At 45.6% G+C, this 21,203-nt stretch overlaps 1 protein-coding gene across 1 annotated transcript in view; it reads left to right on the top strand.

The window, feature by feature from the left end:
• Positions 1–18,697, top strand: part of LOC133125025 (radixin) — a 35,417-nt gene extending 16,720 nt beyond the window's left edge. The window contains exons 3-15 of the mRNA XM_061236703.1: positions 934–1,017; positions 4,140–4,235; positions 6,473–6,595; positions 8,063–8,214; positions 8,988–9,071; positions 9,419–9,565; positions 10,097–10,193; positions 10,525–10,688; positions 11,487–11,617; positions 11,926–12,086; positions 12,628–12,720; positions 13,459–13,683; positions 14,308–18,697. Of these exons, the coding sequence (XP_061092687.1) occupies positions 934–1,017; positions 4,140–4,235; positions 6,473–6,595; positions 8,063–8,214; positions 8,988–9,071; positions 9,419–9,565; positions 10,097–10,193; positions 10,525–10,688; positions 11,487–11,617; positions 11,926–12,086; positions 12,628–12,720; positions 13,459–13,683; positions 14,308–14,472 (1,722 nt within the window). The 3' untranslated portion in view covers positions 14,473–18,697. The remainder of the gene's footprint in view (positions 1–933; positions 1,018–4,139; positions 4,236–6,472; positions 6,596–8,062; positions 8,215–8,987; positions 9,072–9,418; positions 9,566–10,096; positions 10,194–10,524; positions 10,689–11,486; positions 11,618–11,925; positions 12,087–12,627; positions 12,721–13,458; positions 13,684–14,307) is intronic.
• The last annotated feature ends 2,506 nt before the right edge of the window (positions 18,698–21,203 follow it).

Here is a 21,203-nt window from a genome sequence, read left to right as displayed (position 1 = left end):
TGCTTCTATCCATACCCAGCTCTGTAAATGAATAGGCTACTCCATTAAATCTGTGACTGTGAGCGCTGGTTACTGCTGCCTTCTTTTTTCTGGAAACACCATAATTAGCTTTTGAAATAGGTTTGTGCCATTGAAGATGGAGGGGGTGGGGGGGTGTGGAGAGAGAATGAGAGTAGATGGAGGAATAGAAAGATGTTGTTGCAGAGGTGAGCTTCTCAGAGTTTCCTGCAGTAATGCAGCCAAGGGGCAGGAGCTGCACATTCTGAAGTGTGAGTGTGAGTGAGTGTGTGTGAGTGTGTGTGAGTGTGTGTGAGTGTGTGTGAGTGTGTGTGAGTGTGTGTGAGTGTGTGTGAGTGTGTGTGAGTGTGTGTGAGTGTGTGTGAGTGTGTGTGTGTGTGAGTGTGAGTGTGAGTGTGAGTGTGTGAGTGTGAGTGTGAGTGTGAGTGTGAGTGTGAGTGTGTGAGTGTGAGTGTGAGTGTGAGTGTGAGTGTGTGAGTGTGAGTGTGAGTGTGAGTGTGAGTGTGAGTGTGAGTGTGTGAGTGTGTGAGTGTGAGTGTGAGAGTGTGAGTGTGATTCTGTGCTTCTGAGTTCTCTGTGTATGACCATGTGTGGCTGTGCTCTGCAGACTCCTGTGTGTGCTTGCCTGTGTGTGTGATTCAGCCTAATTTACTGTAATTCTGGGTTAGTCTATAGAGCCCTTTTCAGCCTTCAGTGACCATAATCACACAGATTAGCTCATGCGTATTTATCCTTGTGTTCTGAACACAGATCAGTGCAGATTTACAGTATGATGTAATGACTTTTAGAATGGCATAATTATGTTTGTGGAAGAAAGCAATCAGCTCAGTTGTAAGTATTATTGAGTAATGCGGTGTTAACACAGATCAGTCCGAATTTAATGGCTCTTTAATGATGTTTTCCTTTGGTTTGCAGATCAATGTGCGAGTCACCACCATGGACGCAGAGCTGGAGTTCGCTATCCAGCCGAACACCACCGGGAAACAGCTCTTTGACCAGGTCAGTGTGAATAAACTGTGTATGCTAACATTCGCCAGGTCAGTGTGAATAAACTGTGAGCTAACATTCACCAGGTCAGTGTGAATAAACTGTGTGCGCTAACATTGATCAGGTCAGTGTGAATAAACTGTGCGCTAACATTGAGCAGCAGATATGCTGTAAGGGGACTAACATTCACCAGGTCAACTGCACACAAACATTGATATGGTGATTGTGGTTAAACTAAGTACACTAGGGGCCAGTATAAGCCTAGTCTTAGACTAATTTAAATTTTGAATATAGATTATCCATACAAAACTCAGTTTAGTCCAGGACTAAAATTTATGTCTGTGAAACTGGTGAGTAGACTCTAATCCTGCTTTATGATACGGGCCTCTGGTGTTGGGCATGGCTGAATTCAGCTGCCACGAGCCCTGAAAACCACTCCCTGAGTAACGGATAAGCAGCAGTAAAGTTTCTTTCAGGTAGATAATCATAAGTAAATACAGGTAGATAAGCCATGTTTTATTGCTGCTTCAGTAAATAGCGCTTTTATCTTAACAAATATGTTGAACCGATTGAGACTGCATCGCTACAGAAATTGGCCTAATGACCAAACAAATGTTAGTTATGGAAAAGCAAGCCTCCGTACAAAATAATGAATGACTGATCAAGCTGTAACATTAGTTACTGATAAGCAGGCTGGCTAGCTGTTCTAGCCGTTATTGGTAGTACTGTGTACTTCTATGTACTTACGTACTATGTACTAATTCTAAATGGTTGACCGTGAAGATTTGACATTCATTTTGATCTTTACATTTTTTACGCACACGCACACGCACACACACACAAACACACACACACGCTTTTTAAGTTTCCATTTCTGTATTGCAGTTAAGCATATGATAATCATACAGATGATTCACCTATTGTCTATGCAAACTCGCCATTTGCAAAAATGTTCATAAGAAGATGATTCGGGTAGGCCTGTGTTATTGCTTTGTGCAAACATTTCACGTAGCAATAGCCTCATCTAAAATGACCACTTCTGCAAAGAGATTTGGGCAGTGGAGGTTGATTCAGGCCATCTTCCCCGTAGCCTCTGTACTCTGAGTGGTGTGTGACTCGGATGTGCTAACATGACTAACGGCAGATTCCCGTAAGTGTTGACGTAAGGTCTGTCTGAAGTCCTGACAGGCCTTTTGCAGTTTCTGTCAGACTTGTGTGAACGGCTCCCTGCAGAGAGACTTCAGCCCTGCTCTCTGAATCTCCACAAGATTCTCCGTGTGGCGGGGTTGCCTTGACAACCGGCTGTTGTGTGTGTTGCTCGCGGTCGACACATTCAAGCAGCTTGGCGAATGAGAGGTTTACAAAAACTCGTTTCTGAAAGCCGCTGTGGTCACTGCACTCAAAGCAAGAGTGTGAGAGTGTGAGATTGTGTGTGATCAGTCAACACCAAATAAGACCTTAGAATGATGAGGAACCAGGTAAGGCCCCCAAAATCCACATCCCATCCCAGCCAATGGGAGGAGTAGAGGAGCTAAGCATAGTTGGCGGTGAGTTGGTCGCTGGGACTGTTTTGGGGGTTACCGTAGTGTGGGTGGGGCACCCACGTGGTTTTGGGGCTGGGAACACAGGAACAGCAAGCAAGCGTAGGCCCTTTCTCACGTGCTGTTGGGACGGCGGGAGAACATGTACACACCCTGCAATATTGATGGCGCTACATGAAATATTAATATGACGTGCGGAGCCGTTTGAGCCTTGCTCAGGATGCGCGGGGGCGGGAGGACGCAGAGGAAGTGCAGGTGAAGGGAGATGTGTGCGGCACGCGGCAGGCTCGGCCCTCCACGACACCACGCTTCACTGCCCTCACAGGACACCCCCCTGGGGTTCCCAGCACGCTGCTCAGAGAAGGCCTTTCGCTTGCTCCCAGAATGCCTTTCACCAGCCTTTTAGTTTGTCTTTTTGAGAGAGACACAGCGTGACTGAACTACAGCCATAATCTCTGGTTCTCCTCCCTCCTGAAGTGTATACACGTTCAAGTGAATAATGCTACGTTTTGGGGTTTGGTTTGCAGTATGGAGCGGACTGATTCACAGGACGCAGGGTGCTAGCTCTTAGGTTGGCTGATCAGGCTCATACTGAAACACGGAAAATTGTTGTCCTGTTACTAACCTGTATTTTATTTTGCCCTAATAGTGAAAATGCCCATTTGTGCTGCATCAGATTTTGTTTGTTTGTTTGTTTGTTTGTTTGTTTGTTTGTTTACCGGCATAATCCAACCAGATTGTGATCAGGGTAATGGGTAGATACGGAGAATGACTGATACTGCATCTGTCTAGATTATGCAATTCAGTCATCATGGTACCTCACAGTGGAGAGGCTTCAGAGAATACGGTGTGATCTTTGTGGTACGTTATCGTGGAGTGTGTTTGAGGATGTAAATGTGGTTAGCCTAAACTCATTGTTTGTATGGTATACTGTATTACTGTTGAGACAGCATGTTGACTCTGAGGCTGATGAAATGTGATATCTGTGGGACATTACTATAGGAGTACTCTCATGAACGCAGTTTGGTCTCTATGGTGCTTTGTTGCTGAGAGACCGCAGAGTTGACGCAGTGTGATTTTTTTTTTTTTATGGTCGTCTGGCTTCCTCGCTCTCTACACTGAGCCAAGGTCAGGTCACTTGGTGAAGTGGCTTTTGGTTATTATGGCCCTAGTCTTTTGGAACAGCCTGTCAGTGGGTCTTTATGACTCAAAACCCATGGACATTTAAAAAATATATCTCAAGCCCTCCTTTTTAAGCATTAACCTAAGTTGCCTCTTAGTTGTGTTATCTTCTTGAGGGGATTAGACCCGCCTCAGCTGCTTTAGAAAGGGAAGCCTGGAACCTCATTAATGTCGACAAAGAGGGTTAACAATGAGACTCCAAAGTAGAGCGCTTTTAATGTTAATCATTTTATTTAGTTTTGACTATATAATCATCTTTCTTTTTTACCTGTTGTTTCCTTTCTCTTTTTTTCTCTACGTACAGTTTGTGTCGCAGGTCTGTAGGAAATGTGCTATACAAACAGAGTTTTGCTTGCGCGTGAGGTGATTGTGAGGCCGCTGTACACACAGGCCTGTATCTGTGCCTTTCAGGTGGTGAAGACGGTGGGGCTGAGGGAGGTGTGGTTCTTCGGCCTGCAGTACGTGGACAGCAAGGGCTACAGCACGTGGCTGAAACTCAACAAGAAGGTGAGTCCGCCTCCCGTCGCCGTGGAGACCGCCGGCTCGCAGCAGACACTCCTGTGGTCTGCCGCAGCTCTGTTAAATCCTGCCTCTGTCTGACACCATTGAGCTCGTCCCTTTAGCAGGGAGTCGCCCCACATTGAGGTCGTTTTGTGCTTTTTATGCCGAGCGGCATGCAAACGCACGTGAACGGCTGCCACGCGTGACGGTGTGGGTACTGTGCCGTGCAGGTTTGGTTCCCAGGTTAGGTTGCTGCCCTTTTAACCGTGATCATTATACAGTGCAGTCCATAAATATTTGGACAGTGACACGTGTTTTTGTTGTATGAATGTAAAAAAGCTGACAGTCTGCACTTTAACCACGTGGTGATAGTTTAATTTCAGCGGTTTGTTTGCTGGAGTACAGAGCGAAAAAATCCAACAAAGTGTCCCTGTCCAAATAGTTATGGACTGCACTGTATGTACACTCAATTGCTTTAGTATAACTAGTTTTATAAACAGACTGTGTTTATGGACCGTTAAGCACGTCTGCGCCCCAGTTGGGTGGTTTTGCAGTCAAACCGCACGCGGTCGCCTTGCCGACCGACCATGCGGCTTCCTGAGAATGCCACAGGAACAGAAACTGGTCTGCCGGATTCCCCTCGGCCCCCATTGGCTGCTGTAGACAACACCCTCCACCCCCCTCTCCCTCCTATTGGCCAGCAGCTGCTGAAGGGTTTTTGCATTAATCTGGTGGGTAGGGGTGAGGGGGCCCCGGGCAGTGCGGGCTGTCAGGGTGATGGGTGGAAAGACGGCCTCAATAAAGAGCTCCTGTGGGGAAATTCAGTATAGCATGATAGTGCTATAGTGTGTGCGCTAGGGGTTTGTGATTGAGAATGATGGGGAAGTATTACTCTGTAGAAAATGTACTCCACCACTTGACATTGCTCCCTTCACACTGTTGGTTCAGATAGCAGTGTCCTGCCCCAAGTCTCAGAGCCTGAGGGGTAATTCTCTGTTCTCATGCAAAGTTTGGCAGCTTTCCCACTGTGCAGTGCCACTTTAGACTCAAGTTGCACTGAATAGAAATGGTTGCACATCCTTCTCAGAGCTCTTAATAGGATGTCTGTTCATTTCATTTTCCTTGCCTTAAAGGCAAAGTTTTATATGTCACTTTCAGAGAAAGTTCTGTGCGAGCATTTGTACGTGTGTTGGTGCATACATGTGCCAGCATGTGTTTGTGAGTACTTGTAGTGACAAATTGTCCCAGGAGAAGTGGTGGGTGAGTTGGAGACTGTTTCCAAGTTCCTGAGTTTCCAAGACTCACAGTGGGAGCCAGCTCTGCCCTCTGGTGTTCACATGCTGGCATTACAGCTGCAGATGTCGCATTCACAGCTCATAAAACCTACTGTAGCTACATAAACAACAATTTATGTATTTGTATAGCAGCTTTCATACATGTATTGCAGCCCAACGAGTTTCATTGTAAACAAAGCATGTGTAAAATATGACAGTAAAAGGTCAAAAATTCAATAAAAGGTGATAAAGCAGTTTTAAAATATTATCATTAAAATTCTGGCAAAACGAGATGGAGAGACTTTGTGCATCTTTATCTGGGTCTGCAGCCCTCTGTCAGTTTGTGTGCGTGATGCTCTGTGATTTCACACCTCCCTGTGGCAGAGTGCATTACGCAGTCAGTATCATCTCAGAAAGTTTGTCAGTGAGCTGGTGACCATCTGCTACAGAATGCAGAATCACCCCTGGAGAAACCGTAGGACTGGAACTTGTTCCCTTGGCTGGGAGCTCTCAAAAGAATACGCCTCACTGGGTTTTTCGGCGAAAGCCAAGATTAGGGTCATTCAGATGCTGCAGTGGATTCACTGACTCGTCCCAACTCCAAACCATAGAACTGGCTTGGTTCTATTCCTAATCCTTTAATGTTCTGCTAAACTAAAACTAAAAATGCGAAAACATGTTGCAATGGAAAAATTACTTCACGTTTTTGCATTTTTAGTTCCTCAGAGCAAAAATAACAAATAATATTAGTTTACTTTTTTGGGTTGACTTAAGTCCAACATATTGTTCAACAAGATATCATGGCTCAAAATGCATTCTAGCAAACAGTTGAGCAGAACATTAAGGGAGCAGAGTGAGGTGGACATTAAAGGTTTTATGGCAGAATCAGATTTCTTTTAGTGCTGAGGCAGTGCTGCTCTCTGAAAGGCTGCTGATTGGCTGGTAAACCCCTGCCCTGTCGTTCCCAAGGTGACACAGCAGGACGTGAAGAAGGAGAACCCGCTCCAGTTCAAGTTCCGGGCCAAGTTCTTCCCTGAGGACGTGTCTGAGGAGCTGATCCAGGAGATCACCCAGCGCCTCTTCTTCCTGCAGGTAAAGGGAGGATCCTTTCGCCCCACCCGATTGGATCACAGCCAGTGTGACATCACCCCGGGAAACGCGATCTCGTCGGGGTCAAATGTAGAGTGACGGACATGCACGTATGCATGTATAATGCACATTGCGTAATGGTGTGGGAGTGTTCATAGCCAGGTCTATGTCGCTTGCTCCTGTAACTCAGATTGCTGCACTTATCGTAACTGCAGAAGCATCTGCTGAGATGAAGGTAATGTAATGCTGTGAAATAGGAAGGGTGACGCTCACCATTGGCAGCCAACTGGCTCATTGCTGTTTGAGCTGTAATCTGAACTGTCATCAGTACGTCAGAACGCAGTGCTGAGCTGGGGTTATATAAGGTATTTCATTGATGGCCACCTTCTTGGTGAAGTTCACTATCTGAATTTACAGTCACAGTCGAAGTTCCCTTTGATATCCTCACACAGCGATATCTCACATTGCATTACACCGCACTGGATATATCTCCCAAGAGTGCGTTAAGCCAGCAGCCAGTGTTAAAATTGAGAAGGTTCAGTTTAATTTCCCTCCAAATATGTTTTTGTATCTGGAGGTAACTGTAGCTAGCCTATGGCAGCGTCAAACTGGCCCTATGTTTACAGCCAACATTGTAACACATTGAGTACCTCTTGTTTGACGATATCTAGCATATGAGTAGCATTTTGCATTGTACCCCCAGAAGCTGCAGCAGAATTGTGCAGCAGCTGGTCGTGTTGTTTGCCAGAGTAAACCGCAGAAAGGGCCCACTTTATGATTCGTGCTGAGCCGCTGCTGCTGGTTTTTGTTAGAGCTGCTCCTTTAGGTCCTTTAGTTTCCATCCTGAGCTGGGCTGCAGTGTAAGAATGAGTTTGTGCCAGCAGCTGGGTCATATTAACTGGATGGGGGTGCCTCTGCCATTTTGCTTAAGCTCCTGGCATTGGGTAACATTTAATTGCAGCCTTACCATCAGGGAAACGGCTCTTAGCGTAGCAGCAATAGGGCAAGCCTGCTACACGACTGCTTGGGCATTGCACGGTTTTGAGAAATGTGAGATGAGTTCAACCACAACTCCCGACAAATAGCTCCTTGTTTTACTTGCCGCCTTTCGACGGCCTTCACTGAGCTGATTGATTAGAAAATATTGGTCATGTCTCAAGCTATGTTGGCTTATTGGTCTGAACTGCGCTGCATTTTCCAGTCTTATGATGGCTGTATAAGGCTGGGAATCCACTGCAGAGCCAAGCTGAGCCTAACCCAGCAGTGGAGTATAACTCGTCTATGGCACAGACTTTTGAAATAAGCTTTTGTGATTACCGTCTATTTTGTCACTGTAATATGAATGATGCATTGGGGCACTAATAACCACATATGTATTGGTACAGAACCTGGTCAGGAATCAGTATGTGAATTATTGCTAATTTATAATTGTTTTAAAACTAAGTCCTGCATTGTGCTTTGTTCCTGCAGGTAAAGGAGGCCATCCTGAACGATGAGAACTACTGCCCTCCTGAGACGGCAGTGCTGCTGGCCTCCTACTCCGTGCAGGCCAAATACGCAGACTACAACCACGAGGTCCACAAGCCCGGCTACCTGGCCAACGACCGCCTGCTACCGCAGAGGTGAGGTGGGCCAGGGGACTGGTCCCGGGGCCTTTAGAGGGGCTAGCCATTTTTCAGCGACTTCAGTCTGTTTGGATGGAAATGGCAAAAGTCCACGACAGATTGGCCTCGCAAATGTTCTCTTAGTGACTTTAGGCGGCACTGATCTCATACCCTGTTTCCCCCGCCCCCCCTTTCTGATATCCCTATCCTCCTTGTCTAACCCAAAAAAAAAACCTATTCACTTGTAAATAGCTTTGGATTAAAAGCGTCTGCCAAATGACTCAAATATAAATGTAATTGTACTGGTCATTTGTATTGTGAGCGGTTCTCTATCAAATCTTCTCCTGCCTGAGTGTGTAGGTGGGAAAGTGTCAGGCTGTCCCAGCGGTCATTCACTCCAGTCTCAGATGAAAGGTTACTGAGGCCCTCTGAAAAGTTCATGGCCTAACAGTGAATGACCTCACTACTGAAGAATTTAGAAGTTATGTGTGTGTCTGTGTGTGGTTTGTTCTGCCGACATCCGTGTGTATGACCTTATGGTTGGATTAGTCAGGATTCCGTGTGTATGACCGCATGGTTAGTTTCGTTAGGGTTACGTGTGTGTGACCGCGTGGTTAGATTAGTCAGGATTCCGTGTGTGTGACCGTGTGGATACATTAGTCAGGGTTCTGTGCGCATGACCGTGGGATTGATTCGTCTGGGTAACTGTGTGGTTCGAGTTCTGTGTGTATGACCATGTCTGGTTGAACTGCAGCGTTCTGTGTGTATGACCATGTCTGATTGAACCGCAGGGTTCTGGAGCAGCACAAACTCACCAAGGAGCAGTGGGAGGAGAGGATCCAGACCTGGCACGAGGAGCACAGAGGCATGCTCAGGTATGTGTGTCTGACCGGGTGTGTGTCTGTATGTACCTGTTAGTGGAGGTGTACATGGATGTTACCAGACCTGGGGCAAATGCATACTTGTTTTGGATTCAAATACTTTTCTGTCCTCGATTAGATTTTTGCTTGGTGCAATTGAACCGACCAAGAGGACCAGAAGGTGGGGTTTGCACTTATTGAGAATATTTCAGTTTCCAATACACCAATAGAAAAGTATTTGAACCAGGTCTGGATATTACTGCAGCAGACTATTTCTGTTACAAGTGACAGACAAGTGTACATCTCTTAAGTGTCTTTAGCAGTTTAACAGACACGGCTGTTGACATGATGTGGTGACGCAGGGAGGACTCGATGATGGAGTACCTGAAGATAGCGCAGGACCTGGAGATGTATGGAGTAAACTACTTTGAGATCAAGAACAAGAAGGGAACGGAGCTGTGGCTGGGAGTGGACGCTCTGGGCCTCAACATCTACGAGCACGACGACAAGTGAGCTCCGCTCCAGCTCTGCACAGGCCCTGAGGGCTCTTTGCAATCGCTTCTTTTTCTCCACTCTTGCTTTCCTTGCTCCTGAAATTGGTTGAGGATCACCATCTTTAAGGACATTACAACCCCTTAAATGTTCCTTCTAGGAGCTAGATGTAGAAGTTAGGAACTCCCAATCTTTCCATTGAGCAAGCAAACATCAGTGCATCCTTTGTGGAATATTTTTTTCGGAAAGCCTTAATTGACCTGTGGGTCCACCTCTCCCCATCTGCCACGTATCTGCCACGTCTAACTGACCTGGCTCCAAACTGATGTTTGAAGGAGAAGGAACATTCCATTTGCCTAATTAACAGGCAATTTGCCTAATTTTTTTTGCTACTTTTCTTGATAAAAAGAAAAAAAGAGGAGAAATAAGCAATTGGAAAGAGCCCTGGGAGTCTATAGCCCACTGGGGACCTCCACTGCTCTTACTGAATGTAGCATTATCTTATTTAACGTGTGTGTGTTTTATTTTCTTATTCTTTATTTGTCCAGACTAACACCAAAGATCGGCTTTCCCTGGAGTGAAATCAGAAACATATCGTTCAGCGACAAGAAGTTTGTCATCAAACCCATTGACAAGAAAGCACCAGTAAGCACCCTGGAAATTTGATTTTATTAGTATAATATTCAGAAAATGTGAGTTTTTGCTCTATGTCAGGCTCTTTTCATGAGCAAACCATTACACAACCTCTTTCTCCAAACAATGTGTTTTGCATATCAGCGTTATCCTCAGATTTATGATCTTGTTTAACTTCACAACAGAAAGATACTCCATTCCATCTTTAATACTGCACTGTTGTGCAGTTTTTTTTGATGATATCGTCAATCTGATATCGTATGTATCTTAATGGAGCCTCTGTAGAGGGAGGGTTTAGGAAGCTGATGTTTCATCACTGAGCGTGCCCCCTGCTGCCCCTCAGGACTTTGTGTTCTACGCGCCGCGGTTGCGCATTAATAAGCGCATCCTGGCGCTGTGCATGGGGAACCACGAGCTGTACATGCGCCGCAGGAAGCCCGACACCATCGAGGTGCAGCAGATGAAGGCCCAGGCCCGGGAGGAAAAGCACCAGAAACAGCTCGAGAGGTATGCCACAGGAGACCCCACTGAGGTTAAAACATTAGATTGTATTACGCCAAGGAATCCAGGCCACTGTTAAGATGTCACAAGTACACCATGAAACCACCATAGTTACTCCACTGCGTGGTTCCAGCGCGGTTGTACTCCCCTACATGGTTCCAGCGGGGTTACTCCACTGCATGGTTCCAGCGGGGTTACTCCACTGCATGGTTCCAGCGGGGTTACTCCACTGCATGGTTCCAGCGCGGTAACTCCCCTACATGGTTCCAGCGGGGTTACTCCCCTACATGGTTCCAGCGGGGTTACTCCCCTGCATGGTTCCAGCGGGGTTACTCCCCTGCATGGTTCCAGCGGGGTTACTCCCCTGCATGGTTCCAGCGGGGTTACTCCCCTACATGGTTCCAGCGGGGTTACTCCCCTACATGGTTCCAGCGGGGTTACTCCCCTACATGGTTCCAGCGGGGTTACTCCCCTTCATGGTTCCAGCGGGGTTACTCCCCTACATGGTTCCAGAGGGGTTACTCCCCTACATGGTTCCAGAGGGGTTACTCCCCTTCATGGTTCCAGCGGGGTTACTCCCCTTCATGGTTCCAGCGGGGTTACTCCCCTACATGGTTCCAGCGGGGTTACTCCCCTTCATGGTTCCAGCGGGGTTACTCCCCTACATGGTTCCAGAGGGGTTACTCCCCTTCATGGTTCCAGCGGGTTACTCCGCTGCATGGTTCCAGCGCGGTTACTCCACTGCATGGTTCCAGCGCAGTTACTCCACTGGTTACTCGCATGGTGTTTGTCTTTCTTTCGCAGGGCACAGCTAGAGAATGAGAAGAAGAAACGAGAGCATGCGGAAAAAGAGAAGGAGAGAATAGAGCGGGAGAAAGACGAGCTGATGGAGCGTCTGCGGCAGATAGAGGAGCAGACTCTAAAGGCACAGAGAGGTACGGCTCACCAGCAGTGGCAGCTTTCCATGACACGCGGCTGCTTAAGTGCTATGAAGCAGCTGTCAGAATAACCGTGTGGAATACAGTGGAGCAGTGGTCCAAAAAGCAGTGTGGAGCAGTGTGGAGCAGTGTGGAGCAGTGTGGAGCAGTGTGGAGCAGTGTGGAGCAGTGTGTGTGACCTGTGTGTGACCTGTGTGTGACCTGTGTGTGACCTGTGTGTGACCTGTGTGTGACCTGTGTGTGTGTGTGTTATACCTGTGTGTGCGTGTGTGTGTGTTTTATACCTGTGCGTGTGTTTTGTGCAGATCTGGAGGAGCAGACGTGCAGGGCTCTGGAGCTGGATCAGGTGAGAAAGCGAGCGCAGGAGGAGGCGGAGCGGCTGGAGCGGGAGAAGGAGGCTGCAGAAGAGGCCAAGTCTGCACTGGCCAAGCAGGCCGCAGACCAGATGAAGAACCAGGAACAGCTGGTGAGGCGTGTGTGCGCGTGTGTGCATTGTCATATTTGTGCACGTATGTTTGGTTGCTTGCGTTCCTGGAACTGTGTGTGCGTTTGTGTGCACGTCCAGTACACTATGTGGAGTTTGACCCTTTCACCCTCAGTGATGTTTTTGGTAACTGACTGAGTCAATTCCAGGAGTGTAATGGCCGTGTGTGACACTAAATGACACTCAATCACTTATCTGTAATAGAGGCCTGTTATACCTGCATGTTGTATTTCAATTCCTCACCCTGACATTTCAGTAATATCCTGCTGTCTTTCAAAATCTTCCCACCCATTTCTCCATCTCCACACATCTGTGTTCACTCTGAAATGATACTCCGTGTAATGTGACATATTGTGTGCTGAAAATTTGTATTCCATTTGTTTTTGAAGATCCTACTGACTGTAACCGAGTTCCCCAGCTGACGCTATATATAAACTTTACATGGAGGATTGGAGGGTCTGAGAGTGTGTGTGTGCGTGTGTGAGACCACAAGCCCTGTGTGAGCTGTGTATGTTGCTTGCAGGCGGCTGAGCTGGGAGAATTCACCGCCAAAATCGCTCTGCTGGAGGAGGCCAAACGGAAGAAGGAGGAGGAAGCCACAGATTGGCAGCAAAAAGTAATCCCGCCCGCTCCCCACAGCAGCAACAACTCAAACAAAGTTTAATTTTGATTGGAAACTTTCCACCTTACCAACTACTTGGTTGAATATGCAACATTTTTTGATCATTTTCTGGCCAACCTAAATTTGGCGTTGTATAATTTTTGAATAAATTATTTGACTTAATTTTACTTGTGGCTGTTCATAACCAAAATATCTACTAGCCTTAAAAGTTTGGAAGTCATTCACCAAGTGTTGATGTCAAATATTGAACAAAAATTGGCAAGTGACACAATTTAGCATTTTTGAATGACCGCAACTTTCATAAAGTTGCAGTCATCTGTAAGTACACAGACAATAGTCTCAGTCACCAAGAAATGTGTCAGTACACATTTTCAGCCAAAGATATGACAAATTCAAATTTGCCACAAACCCCAATTTTCACTTGCAAGTGACTTTTTTCTCTACTGAATATATAAAGAAACTTTAAAGTTGTAAAAGCGAAATTGGAGTGGTCGCCCCCCACACGGTTTTTCACGGAATGACAAACAGATTTTGAAATCTCCTGCTACAGATGCCGCATTTCCTGGGCTAGTGTGACCACTGAATACATCATACCTCGTTACACACATACACACACACACACACACACACACACACACACACACACATAGACGTATGTCTCAGCGTTTGTAGCATCCTCCCAGTGTGTGTGTGCGCTGGCGTGTAAAGCGTGTGCTGTGCTGCCCTCCCCAGGCCATTTCGGCTCAGGAGGACCTGGAGAAGACGAAGGAGGAGCTGAAGACGGTGATGAGCGCCCCGCCCGCCCCCGGTCCGGCGGAGAACGAGCACGATGAGCAGGACGAGAACAGCGCCGAGGCCAGTGCAGAGCTGTCCAACGAGGGCGTGAGCGACCTGCGCAGCGAGGAGGACCGGCTCACCGAGGCGCAGAAGAACGAGCGCGTCAAGAAGCAGCTGCAGGTGCCACCTCTCGCCCCTCCGCTCCCTGCTTTCACTGATTTCAACATGCACTGCTGCACTTTTTTAGGACTAGATGCACATTACAAGCAATAATTACATTACATTATTGGCATTTGGCAGACGCTCTTGTCCAGAGCGATGTACAGTTGATTAGACTAAGCAGGAGACAATCCTCCCCTGGAGCAATGCAGGGTTAAGGGCCTTGCTCAAGGGCCCAATGGCTGTGCACATCTTATTGTGGCTACACCGGGATTAGAACCACCGACCTTGCGTGTCCCAGTCATTTACCTTAACCACTACGCTAAAGGCCGTAATAAGGGATAGCTACAACACAAGTGAACATGGTGGTGATCTCCGTGCTCTTCTCCATTACATTACATGAGTTATTTAGCTGAAGGTTTTATCCAAAGCGACTTCTAGTTGATTAGGCTAAGCAGGGGCCAATCCCCTGTGGAGCTTGCTCAAGGGCCAAACAGCTGCACTGATCTTACTGTGGATTGAACCACCAACCACCAACCACCAACATTCCACCAACAAACCCCTTCGCTACTCGGCTTATAGGCAGCGTTTGTAATGTTCACTTCCTTTCCTTCTGTCCCTCTTCTCTGGCTCCCTCTCTCTCAGGCCTTGAGCTCGGAGTTGGCAGAGGCCCGTGACGACACCAAGAAGACGCAGAACGACATGCTGCACGCGGAAAACGTGAAGGCGGGGCGGGACAAGTACAAGACCCTCCGGCAAATCCGTCAGGGCAACACCAAGCAGCGCATCGACGAGTTTGAGTCCATGTGAGGGGGGACGGCTTGCCCGGTTGTCACGGCGACTCGCTACTCATCTCTGGCTGACCCTCCCCCCCCGGCTCATCCTCCTGACCCTGGTGCCCACCCTACCCCAACCCCCCCACCCCATGGAGGTTTGAGGGGTGCAGCGAACACTGTACTCCCTCCACGCCTTGCCAAAGCTCTGCCCTCCCAATGGTCAGCCAATCAGATCTCTCAACACATGCAGCTCTGCCCAACTACATCTGGAATTGTCCAATCAGGAGGAAGCAATACATATTATCAGTATAAAAACACTTCCTTGTATCAGAAAGGATAATTCAATGCTTGCATGTTGGATGTCAAAGTTTAAAAGAAAAAGGAAAAAAATTGAAAGAAATTGGAGAACAAAATTGCTTTTATTGAAAATGGCCATTCATAGCTTTTTGTTGTTGCTGGTAAATTTGTATGTAAAGCTTTATTATCTTACTACTTCAGTTAAAAAAAGAAAAGAAAAAAAAAAGTCTTTACTTTTTAAAAGTTATTATTTTTGACTCTTATTTTAATCTCCTTTTAGTTTGTCCTTAATTGTTAACTATGAGGTTGAGTCACTGTGTCCTGGTTCATGTGGTGATTGAGTTTGAGTCTCCATCGCCTCGACCATGTTTGAGAATACCAGAACATACTCTGTGGTGGCTGGACCCTGGTTTGCTGGTTGGTGAGCGCTTGATTACTCTTTGCCCAGAATACAGACTTGTGCTTTTTGACGAAACCGGGAGTTGGAACCGGGACCTTTGTAACCACTGCAATATGAGCATCAATGTTTCTCACCACCATCATGTCTCTTTGTAAATGAGCTATAATGTGAATCTCAGCTTGAGCTTTTACGATTCTCAGTGGAGTCTTCGTTTCTACCCGTACGATCTGGGTGTCAAAGCAGTCACAGACCTAGCAACATAAAAGCCCCTTCCAAGAGCCAGCTGCTATCCTCATGAGATGTGTGTGACAGGCAGTACGAGAGAGAATGATGGTTTATATAGATAAGAGCAGGCCACACATGAATTGGTATTAGTGGTCTACTTTGCATTCCTGTGAATGAATGTGCAGTGATACTAAATCCAAAGGGTGAAGCAGATATCTCCTGAGGTCAGATAATACTGCCCTTATTTTGCCCACATCATAATCCCTCATCCTCACACAATCATCCAGCTGTCCGGTATCACACCCCCTTCCAATTTTCCACAACCCCTTACCCCCTCAGACCACAACCCCTTCCACCTCATACCTACCACGACCCCTTCCACCTCATACCTACCACAACCCCTTCCACATCATACCTACCCCAACCCTTTCCACCCCTGAGGAGACACCCTTCCCTTAATACCACAGTCATTTGTGTTTGATGCCCAGTCATCGTAGATGGTTTTCTCTGCCTGCCTGCTCACGAAGGTCCTGGTGTCTGAGCTCTGTGAGCCCAGGGGTGTCTTCCTCGGACACACAGACAGACTGGCTAATGAACTTCCTGTCTGATAGGCAGGGCTTCATTGGGCCACCCCAGCAGACCCAAGGCCTTTCTGGTGGGAGAGCATATGAAAACATCAGTCCTGGGAAGAGGACAGCTCACTACCTCATTTATGTTAGATGGTGACTGGCCAAGCAAACACTGTACAAACCACCTGTGCTCCCCCAACTTTATCGCTGCATTTGGATTGGCGCAGCTGTTGGCTCTGGCCTGTTTTGCTTTGGCTTGGCCGTTGCTCTCTTTGTAACTCTAGACTCAAGGATATGTTGCCTCATCTTGATGAGCTTGGTTACTGGTGGTTGTATTAAAGATCAAGTTAATTTCATTCAAAACATTGACTTTAAAAAAAAAAATGAGGAGGGACAGTTTCATAAGTGGCAAAGCCGCCACCTGGGGAGGACCCATAGACTCGCTTGGTTGTTCCAGAAACGGTCAGAATTTCAGGCTCCTGGGGCAGGGGATTATGAAAGTATACATATTAGGAATGGATATGGGTAGGTTTTATTTTTATTCTTTTGGTTTGTTTGTTTTTTTTCTTATTTAAGGGGCAGTATTCAAAAGCAGTGCGATGTCAGCATTTGGACAATGTCACGGGCGGTGACTGTTGCTCATTTCGACTGGCGGTTTGGCGCTTGAGGTGGACCTCAGGGCATCGCCTCCGCGCTGGCATGACGTCGTGCTGATGTTGCTGTAGCAAAGCTGCATGCCCTGGGTACGCAGGTTGAACTGGTTACTGCAGTGTTATGAGAATGTGGCTTCAGTTGGTGTGCTCCTCTCAGGAGAGTGGGTCTAAGGCTCTGGTTGAGGCAGTGATGCTCGTTTTGTGCTGGCTGCTTTTTGGGATTTTGCGTACCTTTACTAAGCTGTGTTTAAGGCTGCATTTTTGTTTTGTTTTGATGGTGCATACGTGCAGTAGGGGAATCCCCCTCTTCTCACCCAACTGCATTGGAAATTTTTCCTGATTTTCGTTACATTTCATTCATACAAATATGAGCAGATTATTTTGCACCCTTTTCTGCCTCCCTCATATCATATGATGAGCCATGGAAGGCTGCATCTTTTGTTTTAAAATTAATTTGTTGTAGGGTTGATGGGTTGACCCGTGTTACTTGGCACAGTGATATTGTCCTTATTGGAGTGCTGCAGTGATGAGCGAGGTTCCATAAACTCAGTATTGGATGGATTTGGCCAACCAATGACTTTGAAAAATCAACATGCTCTGCTCTCCACAGCAAAAACACTTACGGATGCACCATCTTCTGTGGCCGTCGAACAGCTATGACTCGTTTATGTCGTCTATAATTCACCACTCGGACAACACGCCAGTCTGCAATACAAGTGCTATGTTGGCGATGATGACGATGATGTTGAAGAGCGCACAATGGAGCATCTTAAATTCGTAGCCTGCAGTTGGACACCTTCATCTCAGCCGCAGGTGCTCCTTCCACTTCTCACTGCTCTCCACTGCAGAAAATGTTCCCTCCAGACTTGTGGTGAACTTCAGTCCTCCAGACGAAACTCTCGCACACAGACTCATTCTGCTGCACTACTGCACGGTGGCAGGGTTGCACAAAAGAGGTGGTCCAATGGCAGGATCAAAAACCAGAGCTTGCCAGCTCTTCTGAACGGCATGTCTGATACAGAGAGGAAGGGAGAGAGATGGAGGGCGGGTGAGATCCAGGCCAAGCAGACCGTTCACCCAGCAGAGCCTGAGGTCTCGCTCTCCCTCCAGCATGTTTCTCTGGGATTGCCCTCCATCTTAAATCTGACATTGAAGACAACATAAAGTGAAAGCAGAGTGCATGCTCTCCCCTTCCTCAAAATATGTTACCATATGCTTGGTTTTTCTTTTTTTTTGTTATTTTGTTTTGTAATTGTGATTTTTGATTATGATTTGATCATGCTGCGACTGGTGACGAGTGTTGGAGACAGGTGGCAGTGGGTCACCGTGGCAATTGGGCGTGGCAGCACAGTGCTCCAGCACCACTCCGACGGGGCGCTCTGCGGCCTGCAATGCGTCACCTTCAGGACCCCTGCAGGCGTCCCTCAGATTGCCATAAGTTAAATACTGTGCTTCCAACTGGTTGCTTTCTGGGGAAATAATATTGAGATGTCTGGCTGCACTAAAAATGCATAAGGTCTCAGTCGAGGTTTTAAACTCAACAGGGAAATGGTGGGTTTTTGGGTTTTGGCGGAAACTGCTTTTTTGGTATAACAGGAAAATCTCCAGATAAGCAAAAATTAGAGAATGTAAGTAATGGAGACATTTTTTTGTCTCTCCTTTTGTTCCTAGGGAACCCCCGCTCAGAGACAGGGCAAAATTGGACTGGTGTCCATTTTCGCTCAACAGATATGAGATTAAAGCCTCCAAAAGGGGAACTTTCTACATTAGGTCATGTTTGCTATTCATACTTTTCTGTTCATGCATTTCTCTTACTACATAAACAGCATAATGGAGTTAATCCATTAACTGATTGAGTGAGCTCTTTTTCTAAGCAGGGAAAATATTCTCATTTTACATCTTTATTTATTTTATTTTATTTTAATTTTTTTTTGGTTGGTTGGTTTTCTTCTGTTTCGGGGGAAGGAGGGGTGCAGAGAGCAATAAATAGTTTTAAATTTCAAATGGCTTCTCGTGCTCCCTCTGGCCGCCTCAAAGCAACATGTTTGTCTTGTATGATCAGTCGTAACATTTTGAACAACGTCCGCTGGTTAACAATAAAGGTATCGAAATTAATCCCCTGGTGTTGGTTTCTCAAACAACTGAAAACTGTTCTTATTGAATTGTCTTTTGGGGTTGCCCAAACTATGGCTCAGGGGCCCATCTTTAGTTGGGCTGGCAAAGCAGAGGTAGTTATTAAAAAAACATAATACCTGTACCTTCTGCACCTGGTAATGATATTGCCACACAGAACACTGCCTGCAACAGTACATTTACTAAAGGGGTGAAATGCTGAAGCGCATTCAGATTGGGAGGTGGGGACATTTCTGTTAGTGTTGACTAAAATACACATTTCATGTACATATTAAAAATGGGTTAGGAACAGCTTGTTCATAATTAGTTTCAAAACCATTTGCCAATTTAATGCTTGCTTGCATGCATGCCCGATTGCGACCAATTTATTGGTTTTGTGAGGCTTATCCATGGCCTGTCCCTAAAGCTATAATTTATTCGACTTTTCAACACACCTTAATTTCACAAACTCCAGCAATGTTTATCCCAGCAGGCCGCCTGGCCTTTGCCGACAGTAAAAGCTAATATCAACTTCTTGAAACATAATTATGTTCATTATAACGAATGAAATGTGAAACTTAATTTCCTTATGCTTAGGACTCGCTTTGATTCACTGACAAAACTCGAGCCAGGCAAAGCGACACGAATTTGCCACATTTTTCAATCCCCTTGAATAAATACGGAGCCCCCCGATCATAAAATATATATACATTTCAACGCAGAAATCCTTCCTGTTTTGCAATGCGTGCACTCGGGTTTGCCAATCAGTACTCTCAGTTTTGCAAAGTCAAATTTAACGCACAGATTTCAAAACTATGGGTATAGTTTTTAAAAATGGGGCTGCAGATTGCAAAACCGAGAGTACAGATTTTCGCGTAATGTTTTTCCACCTATAGAGCTAGCTATCTGACACTTACATAAAAAAGCTGTTGGTGAGATCAAATAAAAACGACTAAGACTATGTTGATGTTCACAAGTAACTGTGCTGATATATTTGGAAAGAGACATTGCTGTTACAGTTTTTGTTTTATGTAAATATTTGGCGGATTGATTACCAGAGACCCAAAAAATGTATGTTCATTATCTCATGGCCAACTGCATCTAAAAAATGTCACATCTCAGTGAAACTATCAGACTGATTTTCATACACTTTTTCCCAATACAATTGTCTCATACACAATTTAATCTGCAATTAACAGATGACTTTTATCTTGCTGCAAGTATGTTCACAAATGTCAAATGGTATTTTGTAGCCATGGCTTTGTGAAAAAACCCCACCAGGTAAGTTGGGTATTGATCTGCATTTCAATTCGTATCCTCAAGGTGGCAGTGTAGGCACTCTAACTGCAATAAGCAGTTAGATTATACCAGGTGTACACCACTCTAGTCCTCCACGCTGGTTTTGTTGCAATCATTTATCCTAGTTGTAGCTTTCTGAGAGCGCTATGAATGACGCTGGTGCACTCCTCAAGTCTTTAGTCTACACTTGCAGTCTGACTACCGCTGCGGCCTCCGATACATGTATGGCGTTTAGAACTCATATGCTCATATGGTACTTCAAACTGTTTGCAAACGATATATTACGTCTTGTTCAATTATTTTTATCTTTTAGAGTAAGACTAGATGCCGGCAGCAAATACGTAGGTCATACAATCTTGGAAATCACTGAAAAGTAATGCACATTTTCACAGCTTCACAATTGCTTATTCAAGCATTAGCAGTCGACGACCGATACCGGCAAAGACGCATGCGCATAACACAGACGCCAGCGACTCGTGAACGATGGGCAAACTGCAACATAACGGCATGGCATTTTCATTAAAAACTTAATAGGATAAAACAAACGTCGAGAAGGAAAATAGATTCTGGTGCTAACTTATTTTGAATTCGATAGCGAAGCTGGACAATTTAGATATCTTGGTACGCACTGTTGTTGATCACGTCTATCGTAACCGGTGCTCCAGGACCTGTAGAATTTTTAATATCTAAAAAAAAATACCACCCTCCATATTGAAAAATGTTTTAAAAGGTTTCACCACATGCAGTACCATGTAATTCCAATGGAGGGAAGAAGTGTGAAACTGAAGTAGGATGCCATGCATTTTTAAATATGGCGGGTGGTCTTCATTCTTTTTTTTAAAATGTATTTATTTATTTTTAATATGAAAAGTTCTGACTTTTAACTTTAACTTTTGAATGCAATTCAATTCACTTATGATTATCTGCTTATATAAGTACACATCATACAATGAAATATTAAGTATATTAAAAATATATACCTTTGCCTTATATCTGTATGTGTTCATGAATCACAATGTACAGACTGAGCTTAAAAAAAGTTATTTCTTTTTTACATTTCCCCTGTATTTTGTTGAAGAACAGCATGTGTTCAGTCTGAGTTTCACATTGTACCGTGATATTTCTTTCATCCTGTATATATTTAAATGCTATGTCACTGAATGGGTGAGAATTGTAATGTTAAATCCAGGCACACTTATTTATCTACAGT

Source organism: Conger conger, chromosome 3 (assembly GCF_963514075.1).
Source record: "Conger conger chromosome 3, fConCon1.1, whole genome shotgun sequence".
NCBI classification, from domain to species: domain Eukaryota; kingdom Metazoa; phylum Chordata; class Actinopteri; order Anguilliformes; family Congridae; genus Conger; species Conger conger.
The sequence above is the reverse complement of the archived record's forward strand: the minus strand, read 5'-3'. Positions and strand labels throughout refer to the sequence as shown.